General features: G+C 40.6%; 1 protein-coding gene across 1 annotated transcript in view; it reads left to right on the top strand.

Annotated features, from left to right (window-relative positions):
• The first annotated feature begins 3,303 nt into the window (after positions 1 to 3,303).
• Positions 3,304 to 14,278, top strand: part of myo6b (myosin VIb) — a 48,383-nt gene continuing 37,408 nt past the window's right edge. Inside the window, exons 1-6 of the mRNA XM_083791394.1 lie at positions 3,304 to 3,436; positions 8,782 to 8,918; positions 11,799 to 11,868; positions 12,036 to 12,109; positions 13,168 to 13,297; positions 14,136 to 14,241. Of these exons, the coding sequence (XP_083647520.1) occupies positions 8,799 to 8,918; positions 11,799 to 11,868; positions 12,036 to 12,109; positions 13,168 to 13,297; positions 14,136 to 14,241 (500 nt within the window). The 5' untranslated portion in view covers positions 3,304 to 3,436; positions 8,782 to 8,798. The remainder of the gene's footprint in view (positions 3,437 to 8,781; positions 8,919 to 11,798; positions 11,869 to 12,035; positions 12,110 to 13,167; positions 13,298 to 14,135; positions 14,242 to 14,278) is intronic.

Raw genomic sequence — 14,278 nt, 5'->3', positions numbered from 1 at the left:
GCTACTGTACCTGGTGATTATTGAGCCAAAACCGAATAAAGACAAATAGAGAAATTAAGGTGAGAGTATATTTACAGAAATCATTGACTTGATAATTTATTATTAACCCATTCTGACCTGAGATCAGATTAAAAAAATGTCTTCTACATCCTGACAGTTTTCTGAAAAAGCTATGTTTGTCAGTGGTTCTTCGATTTTTCAAAAATAGCAGACCTAGATCTGCTATTTTTCAATAGCTAAAGCATAACATAATGCTAACACAAAAATGGGTTAAACAAATAGTAATGACATACATTATCACCTAAAATGTCAGAGTAAACATAACCGCCATCCATCATCCCCTAGTATCAGTGAGACTGACTTGCTGCATTCTTGAGAAGGCAGGCTTTGACAGCAATGATAACATGAGTCAGATTCCAAAAGCTCTTAAACCAAAATCTCAAGGTAAAACAGCCATCATGAAACAAGAATTAAAGCTCACAACGTGTTTCAATGTGAAGAGTTCTGAGCTTGTAGATCAGCTATTTTCAGCAAAGAGATAGTGTAGAGGGGGAAAATGGAGGGTGCCTAGTATAAACCCCTGGGTCAACAAAGGGTTTAATTGTGTAATCCTTAATGACTTCAAGTAATAAACCTGCATCTTAATCCAAGCCACGTTAAGTTTTAATCATGAATTCACACTTGATTTGAGCAACATATGTACTGTACTGTATGCATGCAGCACAAGCAAGACAATTTTGCCAATTATTCATCAAAAGCCAAGTGTCATATCCATGGCTTCAGTAAACTCAAAAGAGCCATGTTTGACATGACAAATTAATTTAGTCACTAGCATTTCACTCATTTACACCATATATTGTATTCTGTATATTTCAAGAATTATGACTCACCTTTAGGGGAATTTTCCAGCCAGAAGCAGAGAGAAGCATTAGCCTGCACAAGTTGGCAAAAATGATCCTCATGAGTTCATAGGGGCATTGAACAGTGGTGATCTCTCAGAGAGCATTTCATTTTTTCTCCTCCTCAGCCCAGAATGTGTGTGATAGGCTATCCATAAACAGTGTTACAGATTTTCTTTTTTTTAAAGAAGAAAAAAAAAAGAAGAAGCCCCAAGCAGCTGGGGCCCCACAGATAATTGGATGGGAAAGCAGCAGGGTGATTGACAGCAGCACTTCCTGATAACACACAAGCCCCATTATACGCCGTCGTACCACGGAGTCGTGCAACCGAAATCATATGCGATCGACAAGTTCACATGCATCGAATCACTATTATGCATTGTGAGCTTTAGATCGGCTTGTAGATGGGCTGCCTGTCACATAATAAAATATTAACTGGATTTATCAAAAGAACGCAAAAAAATTGGGAAGGTGTCTTCAAAGCACCAAGCAGGCAAGCACCAATTATTTTTATTATTTTGTGAATGTAATGTTTTAGTATTAGTATAATTATTGGCGTCTGTGTGTGTGTGTGTGTGTGTGTGTGTGTGTGTGTGTGTGTGTGTGTGTGTGTGTGTGTGTGTGTGTGTGTGTGTGTGTGTGTGTGTGTGTGTGTGCATGTGCTTGTGTGTGTGTGTGTGTGTGTGTGTGTGTGTGTGTGTGTGTGTGTGTGTGTGTGTGTGTGTGTGTGTGTGTGTGTGTGTGCATGTGTTTGTGTGTGCCCTACAGCCCAATACCAATTGTTTGCATTGCCACACAACTGACACCTTTTACCTGACATCTCCCCTCTGTTCAGGATTAGGATCAAATAAAGAGGATTTGAGTCAAACTTACCCCCGGTCTCACTTTACTGCTTTTTGTGATGAGGAATGATACCTTTGGTGAAACAATGAATTACTAATGAGGGGGGAAACAACTGTAGCCTACACACCACTGCTGGTGCAGACAGAGAGGGGAAACAGTGAACCTGTCATACAATTATTAACTTTATAAACCTACCGTATAATAACTTTATCTCCTTCAAATAATGTAAATAAATAATAACACAAGTTTATATCAGTTCTGTAGTGCTGTTCTCCCATTTTCAACCCAGCAGATTGGCTCCTGATAGTGAAGGATACAGTAGGCCGCCTACTTTGGGAACTCAGCTCAGCTGGCATCTTCCTCATCCCACTGCACTGATGCATTCTGTCCGCCCTCAGATGCTGAGCTGCGCCATCATATGGCCACCAGATGGAGCCAAAAGCCCACAATACGGACTGGGACTATTTTATACTTCGACCTATCGGATAATCGGACACTGTTCTGTTAGTTCTTTTAAGTAGACCTATAACTACTCGAGTTCCTTTGCCACTGTTATTTATCAAAATTAGCCTAGGCTATGTTACCTATTAGACGGAGACATTTAAATGCAAGGTTTATTGGTACAGAAACATATCGTAGATGGTACAGAATCTATACTTAAACCTATGAGAATGGAGCCCCGGCCAGTTTCCCTGGTAGGCCTAGTAGGCCAGCTATAATTACATGTTATTGTCAGAGTAGCATAATCAAATAACAAAATTGATTTTGTGAATTTTATAAACTATAGATCAAACTGATGTGTTTTTTAAATAGTAGACTATACTACAGTACAGGAGGCCTATATTACTTAACATGTGTGGGCAAGGTGACATCATCATCAAACCAGGAAGTTATGCAGGAATGCCTACTGTTGCTAAAAACTACTTTCTGGCCTTGACAGCCCATACATCCAAACAGAAAAGTCATATCTAATTGCATAAAACGACATTAAACAATGTTAAACTCACTTTTCCTGTCACTTTGCCACTCGATTTGCCATTCACTTTATGCATGCGCATACCCATATGTCGATCATGCAGCATGCTAGTGGTTTGCATCATCTGTAGGTAATCCGATATGGCCCAGTATACAGGAGTAGCTATCAGATATCCTAATTAGATTTACAACCCCAGTGGTGGTGCTTTCAATGGTGGATCGGGTGTCTCCTTCAAAAATCCCCCCCAAAAGTTTTAGATTACTTAAATCTCTCAAATATTCATGAGTCTCAAGGCAGCATTTGTTCTCCTTTCATTGCCGTGAAGGGGGTGGTGTTGACGCCAAATCGCCAATTAACGCATATAGCCAATTCAACTAACTTTTGGTGTCATTTGGTGTAGGCTAGTGCAGTCTGAACAAGTAACAAAGCATACAGTGAAACAAATCGCTCTAAATGTTGGGTGCGTTCCCGGTGCGATGCCGTCGTACTACGGGGTATAGATTCTAATTCTAGGCTTCAGTGTGTGTGACGTCAGCGGCTGCTTCCCTGGACTTCAGCCTCCTGCTGTCATCCAAGCCTGAAGCTCCATTCATCCAGCCCGGGGAAGACCGTCTCCAGCTGGAAATACCCCAACGCCACGGAACGAATACGCATGAGGGACATTACATGCATATCTGTTGCCCTACTTTCACGTGTGTCTGTCTGAAAGATATACGAGGTAAGTGTCTCCGTTGTTGTCTTGTAGATTAACTTTTACACTTGCTGGTGGTGTTGCAGTTGCACTAGTGAGAACAGAGCTTGACTAGCATATAGAGAGCGCGACTACGGACTTTAGGCTACTTTTTAAGCAAGTTATCTGTTACGCAGGTGATTGCATTGGTGCAACAACAGATATAGATGAAATTGATGGTTGATTATTTGATAGATTAAACGAACATGCAGTTGAGCCTAGTTTAAAACAATATTAGTAGTAGTAGTACTGTAGTAGTAGTAGCCTAGTTATTAGTAGATAATAATAATAATAATGTGTTTGTGGCTACAGTTTTTCTTCCTCGTTATTATAGCTACAGTATTTATTTATTCATTCATTCATTTATTTATTCAATTATTTAATTTATTTGTATTGTTTTGTTTAAACCAGAAAACCTTGCTCGTGACAGTGAAGTGTGGTTTGCTTTTAACAGTGTACTTTACCCATATCCTGTTGGCCTACAGCAGAGAGATATACTTCAATGTATTTTCCATATCCTTTTGCCTTGGAGAGAACAGGAAGCAACAGGCGGTGTGTGTGTGTGTGTGTGTGTGTGTGTGTGTGTGTGTGTGTGTGTGTGTGTGCGTGTGTGCGTGCGTGCGTGCGTGCGCGCATGAATGCGTGCGTGTGGGTGTGCGAGCACGCCTGTCCAGTGTGTCCAGTGTGCACGCAACAATGAATCCATGTCCACACCACCATCACAGCCACAGGATGTAGTGCAGTCAGTGTTCTGTTGTGCACACCTGTCTCTTTTTGTGTATGTCCCTGGCTACCCTCACAACCTGACACCTTATTACCTGACATCTCCCCTGTCCCCTCTGCTCAGGATTAGGGTCAAATACTAAGAGGATTTGATGAAGAGTAAGAGTCAAAGTTACCACTGTTTTTTGTGATGAGCCCTTGGGAATCTGGTCAACTACGTATAAGGGTTTAAGTGGTTAATAAGCATGGATTCTTATCAGTCTTCAAACAGCAGGCCTGCATGTGATGTTTCTATGTATGTGCTTGAAAGCTCACTTGTAGCTAGTTATTTTTATGATGAAAACATTTCCTGTTGACATCATTAAACATGGACAGTAGGAAACTGTGGGAAAGTTTTGTTCTAATTACACTTCAGGATGTCTTGACATGCCTTGATCCCAACATGAGATCTCACATGAGAGACTGATGGTAGACATGCAGGACTGACAAAGTAATGCAAATGAAAATGCCTGCTTCCTCCTTACACACCAATGTCTTGTTCAATGCTCACTGTGGTGTTAATAAAATAATGGGTGCACGCGACCTCAAGGTCCACCTGGGTGACAGCAGACTGCTGGGCGAGCATTGGCGCTTTGGCATGGGGCCCATTGGGGGGGTCAGATCAACAATGAACAATGAAGCTCCATATATGGAGATCTAAGAGGTTGAGGTTTGAGGTGAGATGTAGAGTTGCTGGCCGGCTCCATATATGCAAATCTAGGTGATGATCCATGTATCCAGGGTTTGATGAGGTCGGTGTCGTGATCTTATGGAGACGGCCATATATGGAGCATGTCACGAGGTGTGACGGACTGACGACCGTATATGGTGGCGTGACGGAGTCACTGACGGACTGACATCTTTTTCAGGTTTTCATAGTAACTTTCGGTCGCAATAATTATCACTCTTGGGTCTTGCATGGGAAACAAGTCAAATAGACAGACATAGGCTACTCAAATTAATTCTTACCAATAACCTGAATCTAGATACCTTACCTTATACTATAGGTGAGGTGAGGTAGCTGTGTGACATGCTGCTAAAAACGGTTCCAGTCAGCATCGTGGGATCAGATCATTGACCTCCAGTTGCTTACAGAGTCAGTAAAAGCTGGGAGAAAGTCCTCTCACTGGAAGGATGACATGATACTCTGTTTAAAATTACACATACAAACCTAGCAGAGTATAGTTTAGTTTATTGGCACAATGAAGAATATATAACTAAAGTGATGAAAAGGTGATAATGATACTATAGGAAGAGAAACATAGAAGTTACAGAGAAAAAAAAGACTAGTGTCAAAATAAATTGCAAATTTATGAAGAAAAGCATTTCTGTTTCTCAATATTGCAGTTAAGGCCTTGTCTCTGACTTTAGGCTCAAAGCTGTTAGCTGTTGCTATTACTATTTGCTATTATTGTGATTTGGAGTTCATCGACAAACTTGCATAGGGCCTTTCAATGACCAAATTGAGGTATTTTTGCCCTTGCAGTTGGCCACTGCAGTTCATTGACGTTGGAAATGTTTTTCCTGGTGTCCTGATGGCTGACATTCTTAGTTCAAAGCTTCCTACTGTAAACAAAGACTCATTATTCTGGTCATGTTATGAACAGGCAATATATAATGATGAACTGCGATAACATGCATGTTTATTGCCCTATGCTAACATTCTTATCTAGTCCCTAGAGGAGCCCAGTAATGAATGATGATCTCATGCTGTACGTATAATACAAATGTACGTATAATAAAAAATAGACATATTTTGTGTCTAATCATACACTCATCAGACAATGCCTGACATACAGGATGTAATTTCCACCCGCCAATAACCTTTATTTATACACCTGTCTCCATGTGATACATATTTTGTTGACTTTCTTTAAAACATCTTGTTTTGTAATTAAACCTTTTGAAACATATTACACAATCCTCAGTGAGACTAATCTAGACCATCTGTTGTACTCTAATGCAGAATAGGCATTTGTATTTCTGTGCATTTCTTAACCACCAAGTCTGATATAGTTGGTAGTAGTATGATGAATGGCATTGGGGACATTTTGATTTTTTTTGCCTAGAATGACATTGTAAAGTTGGCCGAGTGGCCAAGACTCCAAAAAGTGACAGAATCCAGCAATACCTTTTAGGGTGTTTTATTTCTCCCCGATGCAGGTTATTCACAATGGAAAGGCCTCGAACAAAACAAAACACTAAAGACTAACTTACAACAAGACAACATAGAAAAACACTTTAGGGAAACAAACCCAGAACTTGAGACACTGTGTAGGCTATAAACCCTACAATGACCCCTATCAGCTCTCCCTGGGTGTTACCTTCTGGTTACCTCAAGCCAAACTGAACTAACTCGCTGCCCCTGCAGCCTCCCTCTTATACTAGGCAAGACTGTACCAAGGAACAGTTCTGTAATTGGTAACCCACTTAACTCAACATCTGGCTAACCATGGCCCATGAGTTAACTTACACAATTACCTACTTTAACTAAACCAATTCGAATACATTTCAGATACATTACACAACATCAAGATGAATAGAAAACATAACACAAGAGCTCTTGTAACCCAGACAGACACCCCTCCTGCTCTATAGCACTCGGTACCTTCCTCCAATCAGTCAAGAGGATCACCAGTACTGCAGGAGAGCCAGGTGCCAAACAATCATATTTAAACACAAATGACACCAAACATATATATGCTGTGACAATATTTGCAAAGTACTTGTTCTCTTTTACAATTCACTGTGAGCTACAATAATAAAAATATGCACTCATGTCCATTAACACAGTCTTCCAAGCCGGCCGGCAAAGTTAGTTAATTGGATGCAACTGTGTAGTTTAGGTGTGTGCATTGTTCTCCATCAATGTATGTGTATAGGTCATGGGTTGCCTTGTGACATACATGACCAAAATTAAGATGCCAGGACCAGATTATTATGGTTAAAGGCTGCAATCAGTTGAAAGTTGGAATATGGTATTAATGTCCAAAGTGAGCAGATAGTCCCATATGGGTCTGTTCACCAGAACTGGCTTACAGTTGATGATGAAGCAGTAACAAAGTGGAAGATGGAAATCATTTGGTTGATACTTAAATATGAAAAAAGGTATTCTAATATGGAGAGAAGTAAAGATTTCTCAATGGAACATTGAGAATATCTTTGACGAACTAGACTACAAAATTGCTTCATCATCTTGGAGATGATGTTTGAATGGTGCAGGTCAAGATGGGGCCATCAGGACAGAGGCTGTCAGTGGCACAGCTGAGCTGAATGAATGGACCCGCTGATCTTCGAGGCATTGCTGAAGGCTGCATCAGCAGTTTCCAATTCCTGACCCCTTTCACAATTTGACCTCAATCCCTGAAGCTAATTGGATAGTGTGGATGTCAGCACTGCCACTCTGAGGAGTGCACTGTTTGTAGGATTAACTGTCAAAGGTTGATGGTTAAACACACACCTATCATCAATATCAGAGTTACAGTGAAAGGTATAAACCAGGCTTTCTTTTACTTGTCTGAAGTTCTCAGATTGTTGGCCTACTTGTGTCCTTGATCTTATAAAAGACATGATTACAGGTCTGACTTGGTAAAGAAAAATCTAGTTAAAAGGATATTGAAAGGTAACTTTTTGCCAATGCATCAATTTCACATACGTCTTGTCAAATTATACAAGATTACGTTGCAAAGTAATTTCCAGGTAAATAATATTTCATGAGATATATGTAGTTCCGTGGGTCTTTAGCAATACACCCGCCAACCAAGTGTAAAGTCAATTGGATGTCAACCTTTTTTATATTTTATTTGGGCTTTTCTGCCTTTATTAATAGGACATATAGTGGAGATAGGGAAATTAGGGAGAGAGACTGACATGCAGCAAAGGTTGTCGGGATCGGGACTCGAACACGCAACACACTGTCAGGCATGCGCCTGGACCGCTAGGCCAGCAGGCGCCCAATTGGATGTCAATCTACAAGTTCACAACAACGTGATGCAATGTGATGCTTGTAGATTGGCTATTGTTGCAATTTTGGAATAACTAACTACATCCCAAAATAACCACCAGCTTGATAGAACTTAGACCTTAAACTGCAGAGGCGTTGAAGGTCAGATCAATTATAAAGACTGTAGGTCATCCCCAACAGAGCTACATTTCTGGTATGCCATGTCACTTGAGGTAATCCTGTTCTCATCAGTTGTTTCAGGAGATAGCTCCTGTTGTGTCCCAGTGGGAAATCCACACTGCTTCCAATGGAAAACAATAGAAACAACACTGTAATGTCATGGTTCCGCGTAACCAAAAAATTTAATGATATTCTTTGTTTTCGTGAGAATTCAGGCTGCATCAATGTGAGATTATATTATATATTGTTGTTAATCAGTGGTGGCTTTAGTGGTTTAGGATGTTATCAGACGATTTAATAGTCATCATCAGCCCTTATCAAGACCATGCAATGGAGCTAGCCCATTTGTAACTGCTACAGCATAATACTAGTCTCTACTGTAATATGCTACATATTTCATATTACATTTTACTGGATGAATGGTCTCTCTTTCACTCCCACTGTACAGCTGACTGGAGGTGAGTCATGGAGGAGGATGGGAAGCCAGTATGGGCGCCCCACCCCACCGACGGGTTCCAGCTGGGCATGATAGTTGACATAGGAGCTGAAGCACTCACCATAGAGCCACTGAACCAGAGGGGCAAGGTGGGTCGCACGCACGCACGCACACACGCACACACTCGGGTGGCCTGAATGGCCACCCGAGGTTACTGAAGACCTCAGCGCAAGTTAAGGTGGGTCAGCCATGCTACTTCTTGTTGGTGTGGAGGCCCCTGCAAGAGATGCACTCTCAGCCACAGGTGGCATGAATTGGTTGTTTATTGCGCATGCATGCACACACACACACACACACACACACACACACACACACACACACACACACACACACACACACACACACTGTACTGTACTTTCATTATATCGGGAGACACACAGTAAACATTTCGGGAGTAGAGTAGAGTGAAACAGTCTTTTAACATGAGATTGGTTATTACTCATACAAAGTACCAGTCTAAGTAGAGTACCAGGCAGCACATACACAAGTAACCATGTGTGAAAAAAGAAATGCTGTTTAGCTAAATTGCAATTTCAAGGTTGGAAAGGCGTTAACACAATGAGTAAAACGTGAGAAACCTGAGAGAGTGCATGAACAAAATGTGGCGATGCACAAGCACATGAATAAGTAAACAGTGCAGCAGCAGGTGTACTGATAGTATAGCCTTCAGGGAGAGTTGGTCATTAGGAGGAGAAGGCCACCTGTTACACCCGAGCCTCCTTATGTCCCCAGTGTGTGTGTTGTCTTCACTGAGGAGGCTACGAGTGGCTCTAATGTTTACAAGAAGCACAGCAGCCATTTTGAAAGGTAAACGCAACTGAAGGTACCGGTAATAGTGTTAATTGTGGGTGTGTTTCATTTAGGACCTAAATGAAACACGTACATTTGAGGTGTTTACCGTGTTTCTGTGTGCCAGCATGGACAGCTCCGGTACAGTCAACTTCACACAGTAACATTAAATGAAACACACACAGTTAGGTTCTTACTAATTATAACCTATAGTAATAATAACCTAAAGTAAGTAATAACCTTCAGCTGTGTTTACGTGTCAAAATTGCTGCTGTGAAAAATACATTTCTTGCGATGTTGACATTTGACATTTTCTGGATGTCTCTAATGCACTGTAGTCAACTCACATCACATATAATAAACAAAACAGAGCCATTTGCACACTCAGTTGCTACATCGTTAGAAAATACCACTGAATTAACATTATTATCCGTAGACTGTGTGTTAGGCTTCATTTCATGCAGTGTTTTTGGCTGGGGACCCCCAGAAATGCTTTCTGTCTCGCGACCCCCACCCCGTCCCCAATACAAATTGACTGCTACAATAACCTTAATAATAGCGAAAATACATCATAAATAAATACTGAAACCAGATATAATCATTAAGGAAAGTTTACTGTGTACTATATAAACTCTTAATTTCCATTTTCCCAAAATATAATAATATATATATTCTTCTTGGGGACCCCCCAAAATAATTTGGCGATCCCCCGGGGGGACCCACGGGTTGAGAACCCCTGATCTAGGTGATGAAAGGCTCATTGAGTTTCCTTTATTGTTGAGTTGAGCTCATTAGAGCCTCATGTCAGTATTATGACCCTCGCTTGGTTGTGCATGGCTGATGTAGTGTACCCACTTTTTTGTTTTGCTTTGTCTAGTCCATTTAGTTGGACACACAATATGCTATTTTGCCTGGCAATGTCCCATTTGAGTCACGGTAACGACGAGCACACAAAGCACGTTCTGTTCATGCTAGCATTCCACTTGCCCCAGTAGCTCAGACATGCAAGCATGCACTGCACACACGCATCATGCACCTCTGTGTATGCACAGCGACGTTGGGGAGAGGAAACATTAGATGCACATGCAAATTCTGGAAATAAAGTGAGTGTGAGTGGAGGTGTGTGTGTGTGGGGGGGCGCACTGGGGGGCAGTTGGACACGTGACAGTTGGAGTTGCTTGCAAACAAAAACTGATTTACTAGCCTGAAATCAAGTTGGCATGCAACACTGTCGTGTTACAGTGTACAAATTAGTCTTAACTCTATTAATAAACAGGTTGTTTTGGTTGGTTGTTTTTAGGTACAGAATCAATACATACAGTACCCTCTGCCTGTTTTCGTCACAGGGGAGGTGCTTGGGTGTTTTTAATAATACAGTGACTCATGGACTGCTCCGCACAAGATCAACACACACACACACACACACACACACACACACACACACACACACACACACACACACACACACACACACACACACACACACTCACAGGTGCTCAGATCCTGTTGCTCTCCCACCAAATTATTCATCATCCTGCCATGTCTCTCCTTGTTTATCTCACAGCCGGCTTGTTCCATTGAGTTTATTTCCATTAACTCATGGACTCATGAACAATAGAGCATGAATATCAGTAACTCTCTCAGCTTGTGAAAGGTGTAGCAGCAAACATCACTACTGTGATCTTTAACCCTGTAAGGTCAATAATAATAATAATAATAATAATAATATATTTTATTTGAAACATCACTTTTAGCTATTTTTATATACATATTTAAAACAAATGTAAAGGTCCCATTTGGATAGTACATGTATCCTATTTCTTATCCTTGCAATGCCATTGGAATAATGTGTTAATTTGTCCGGCACTATGAACTCACGTGATATGTGACCATTTTGAATTTTCTGGGGGGTCCAAATCACACAAAATGTGCAGGGCAGGTCCATGGGATATGCATGAAAATAGTTAAAACAATTACCGAATCTTACACGTTGATATTAAGAAAAGGGGCCTCCTTCAACAACATGATGGTGAAATTCACGTTTATCATTTGTCAGACATTGCTACTGTATGGTTGTGTCGATCTGCCCACTCTGCGCCCATTTAATATGCTCATAACCATTTTGTTTGGTTTCATTACTGTATCTTACCAAAAGCCATTTTCTGCTTTTCATGTTGCAGACCTTTCTGGCTCCTATGAGCCAAGTCTATCCAGCAGAGGATGACATCAACAAACATGTAGAAGACAACTGTAAGTTACCACCGTTCAAAATGGTACAGTGCATTCATAATAAGGAATAGCCTCACTAATAATTCAAATATTTTGAACGGAGATGAATTATAATTAAATTAAATGCTTGTTTGTATTTTGAGTGCACTTTTAATATTGCTTTTTTGATTGTTTGTTGTTTTGTTTAGGTTCACTAATGTACCTGAATGAAGCCACTCTTCTCAACAATGTCAGAGTGCGGTACAGTAAAGACCACATTTACGTAAGTTTACTTGTCCTTACACACTGTACGAACAGTAATATGTGGACATTGTTGTCCCATTGCATCTTGGGAAGGTAGCAGGATGGAGGACTCTTTCTGAGACAGAAAGAAGATTGCCTGCCTGTCCTTTTCCCTTGGGGGGGGGGGGGGGGGGGTAATCGAGTGCCAGGTGGTTATAAGGGAAGGGAAGCTAGCGAAGGGTCACTGAGTGAGTGGTACACCCAGTCACCCCACTTAAGGAAATGAGTGACATATGGTAGAGGGAATATCTCACTAGTTTTAAATAGGTCTCTTTTTTAATTGTGTGTAAGAGAATACTTGGTAGACAGCTGTATGCTGCACTGACACAATACACACCCAAAACAAGGGCATGGCAAGCCTTCACCTTCAGGACATGATCCACCCCTACACCCCTTGCTACACACAGATCGGCTAACACAGGACGTCTGTCCCTCACTTCTCCACAACACTCTGGCCAACACTCCAATCGTCCTAATATCTTCTCCCTCCTGGCTCCCAAGCTGTGGAATGATCTTCACCCTCAGTCAGGACTGCAGACTCACTCCCCATGTTTCACTGTTGTCTCAAAACATAGACTCTGCCTCACCCCCTATCACACTGTTGGTACATGTTAAAATACTATGCGGATGTATGTTGATTTAACTTGGTTACATATGTTATGCTATTCACTGTAGACATACAGTATTGTTTTGTTATGCTTAGAATGTTATATAGATATCATATCGTTAATTGTTTAGATGCTAGGTTTGATGTTTCTAGCTCTGGTGTCCTAATTACTTTTCCTAATTGCTTACTTTGTAGCACTAATTGTCTTTGCACTCTATTTACATGTCCATTTACCCTGTGCTTTGTTTACTTGGGTTCATGCTATTAACTCTGATATTGCATTTTGTAAGCTGATCTGGACAAGAGCGTCTGCTAAATGCCTAAATTGTAATAAGCTACTGTTTTCTTGTCCATTGATTATAACCATCATAGGATTCTTTAAATGCTTTGATGATTCATGATTACTAATTTTTCTATTTGCTTCTTTACAGACATATGTTGCCAACATATTGATAGCTGTGAATCCATACTTTGAGATCCCCAAATTGTATTCTCCTGAAACCATCAAGTCCTATCATGGAAAGTCCCTGGGCACACTTCCACCTCATGTCTATGCTATTGGTAAGAGCATTCCGATTGATCTCACATACTGCATAATCATCACACATAAACACATAAATAATGGGCATGTCTAACTTATGACGCGAGAAACAACAAGCTACACTAATAATAGTACTTGTTACTGTAGTTACTTTTTCTGTAGTAAATCTGGTAAATCCTGGAAATGCACACAATAATAAATTGTATATATATATTTAATTTAAATATGTCTTCTATACTAAAGGCTCTCCTGAACATTTGTGAAATTAACTCACAAAAGTAAAATTTGTTATAAATTACCTCCAAAATCATATACTCTAATTCAGTTTTATCTCATTCACAATACAGCCAAGATATATTTGAATTGAGCTTTTATCAGATATAACTTTATTTGTTATTCAAGCTACTTAAAGGGAAACTTAAAGGGACCTATGTTAATGACGTTTAGAAGATTTAGAACACTTTAATGGGGGTCTTTATGTGTGTCATTTGTGGTTTTAGATATTTTAGATTTTAGTAGTGAGCCCAGTGTCTCTGATGTCATCGACACTGGGCTCACTGCCTTCCTTGACTACAGTTCCCATAATACTTTGGTGCACTGCTCCTCCTTGTGGATAGGGGGAGGGCTGTCTCACTGAGACAACATGTAGTCCAGGAAGTAAGTGAGCCCAGTGTCCATGACATCAGAGACACTGGGCTCACTTCTAAAATATCTAAAACCATATTATTACACAGATAAAAACCCCCAGGAAAGTGTTCTAAATCTTCTAAACGTCATTAACATGTCTTTTTTTGTAAAAAGGGTGAACTGTCCCTTTACTATTAAATGCATTGTCTACGTTTGTCTTTCCTCCCTCAGCGGACAAGGCTTACAGGGACATGAAGTTTCTGAAGCTGAGTCAATCCATCATAGTTTCTGGTGAATCTGGTGCTGGAAAGACTGAAAACACTAAGTTTGTCCTCAGGTATGGACACATCCATGTCACATACCGTACCCACTAC

Source organism: Protomyctophum parallelum (assembly GCF_964188405.1).
Source record: "Protomyctophum parallelum genome assembly, chromosome: 20".
NCBI lineage: Eukaryota > Metazoa > Chordata > Actinopteri > Myctophiformes > Myctophidae > Protomyctophum > Protomyctophum parallelum.
This window is presented reverse-complemented; position numbering and strand designations above follow the sequence as displayed.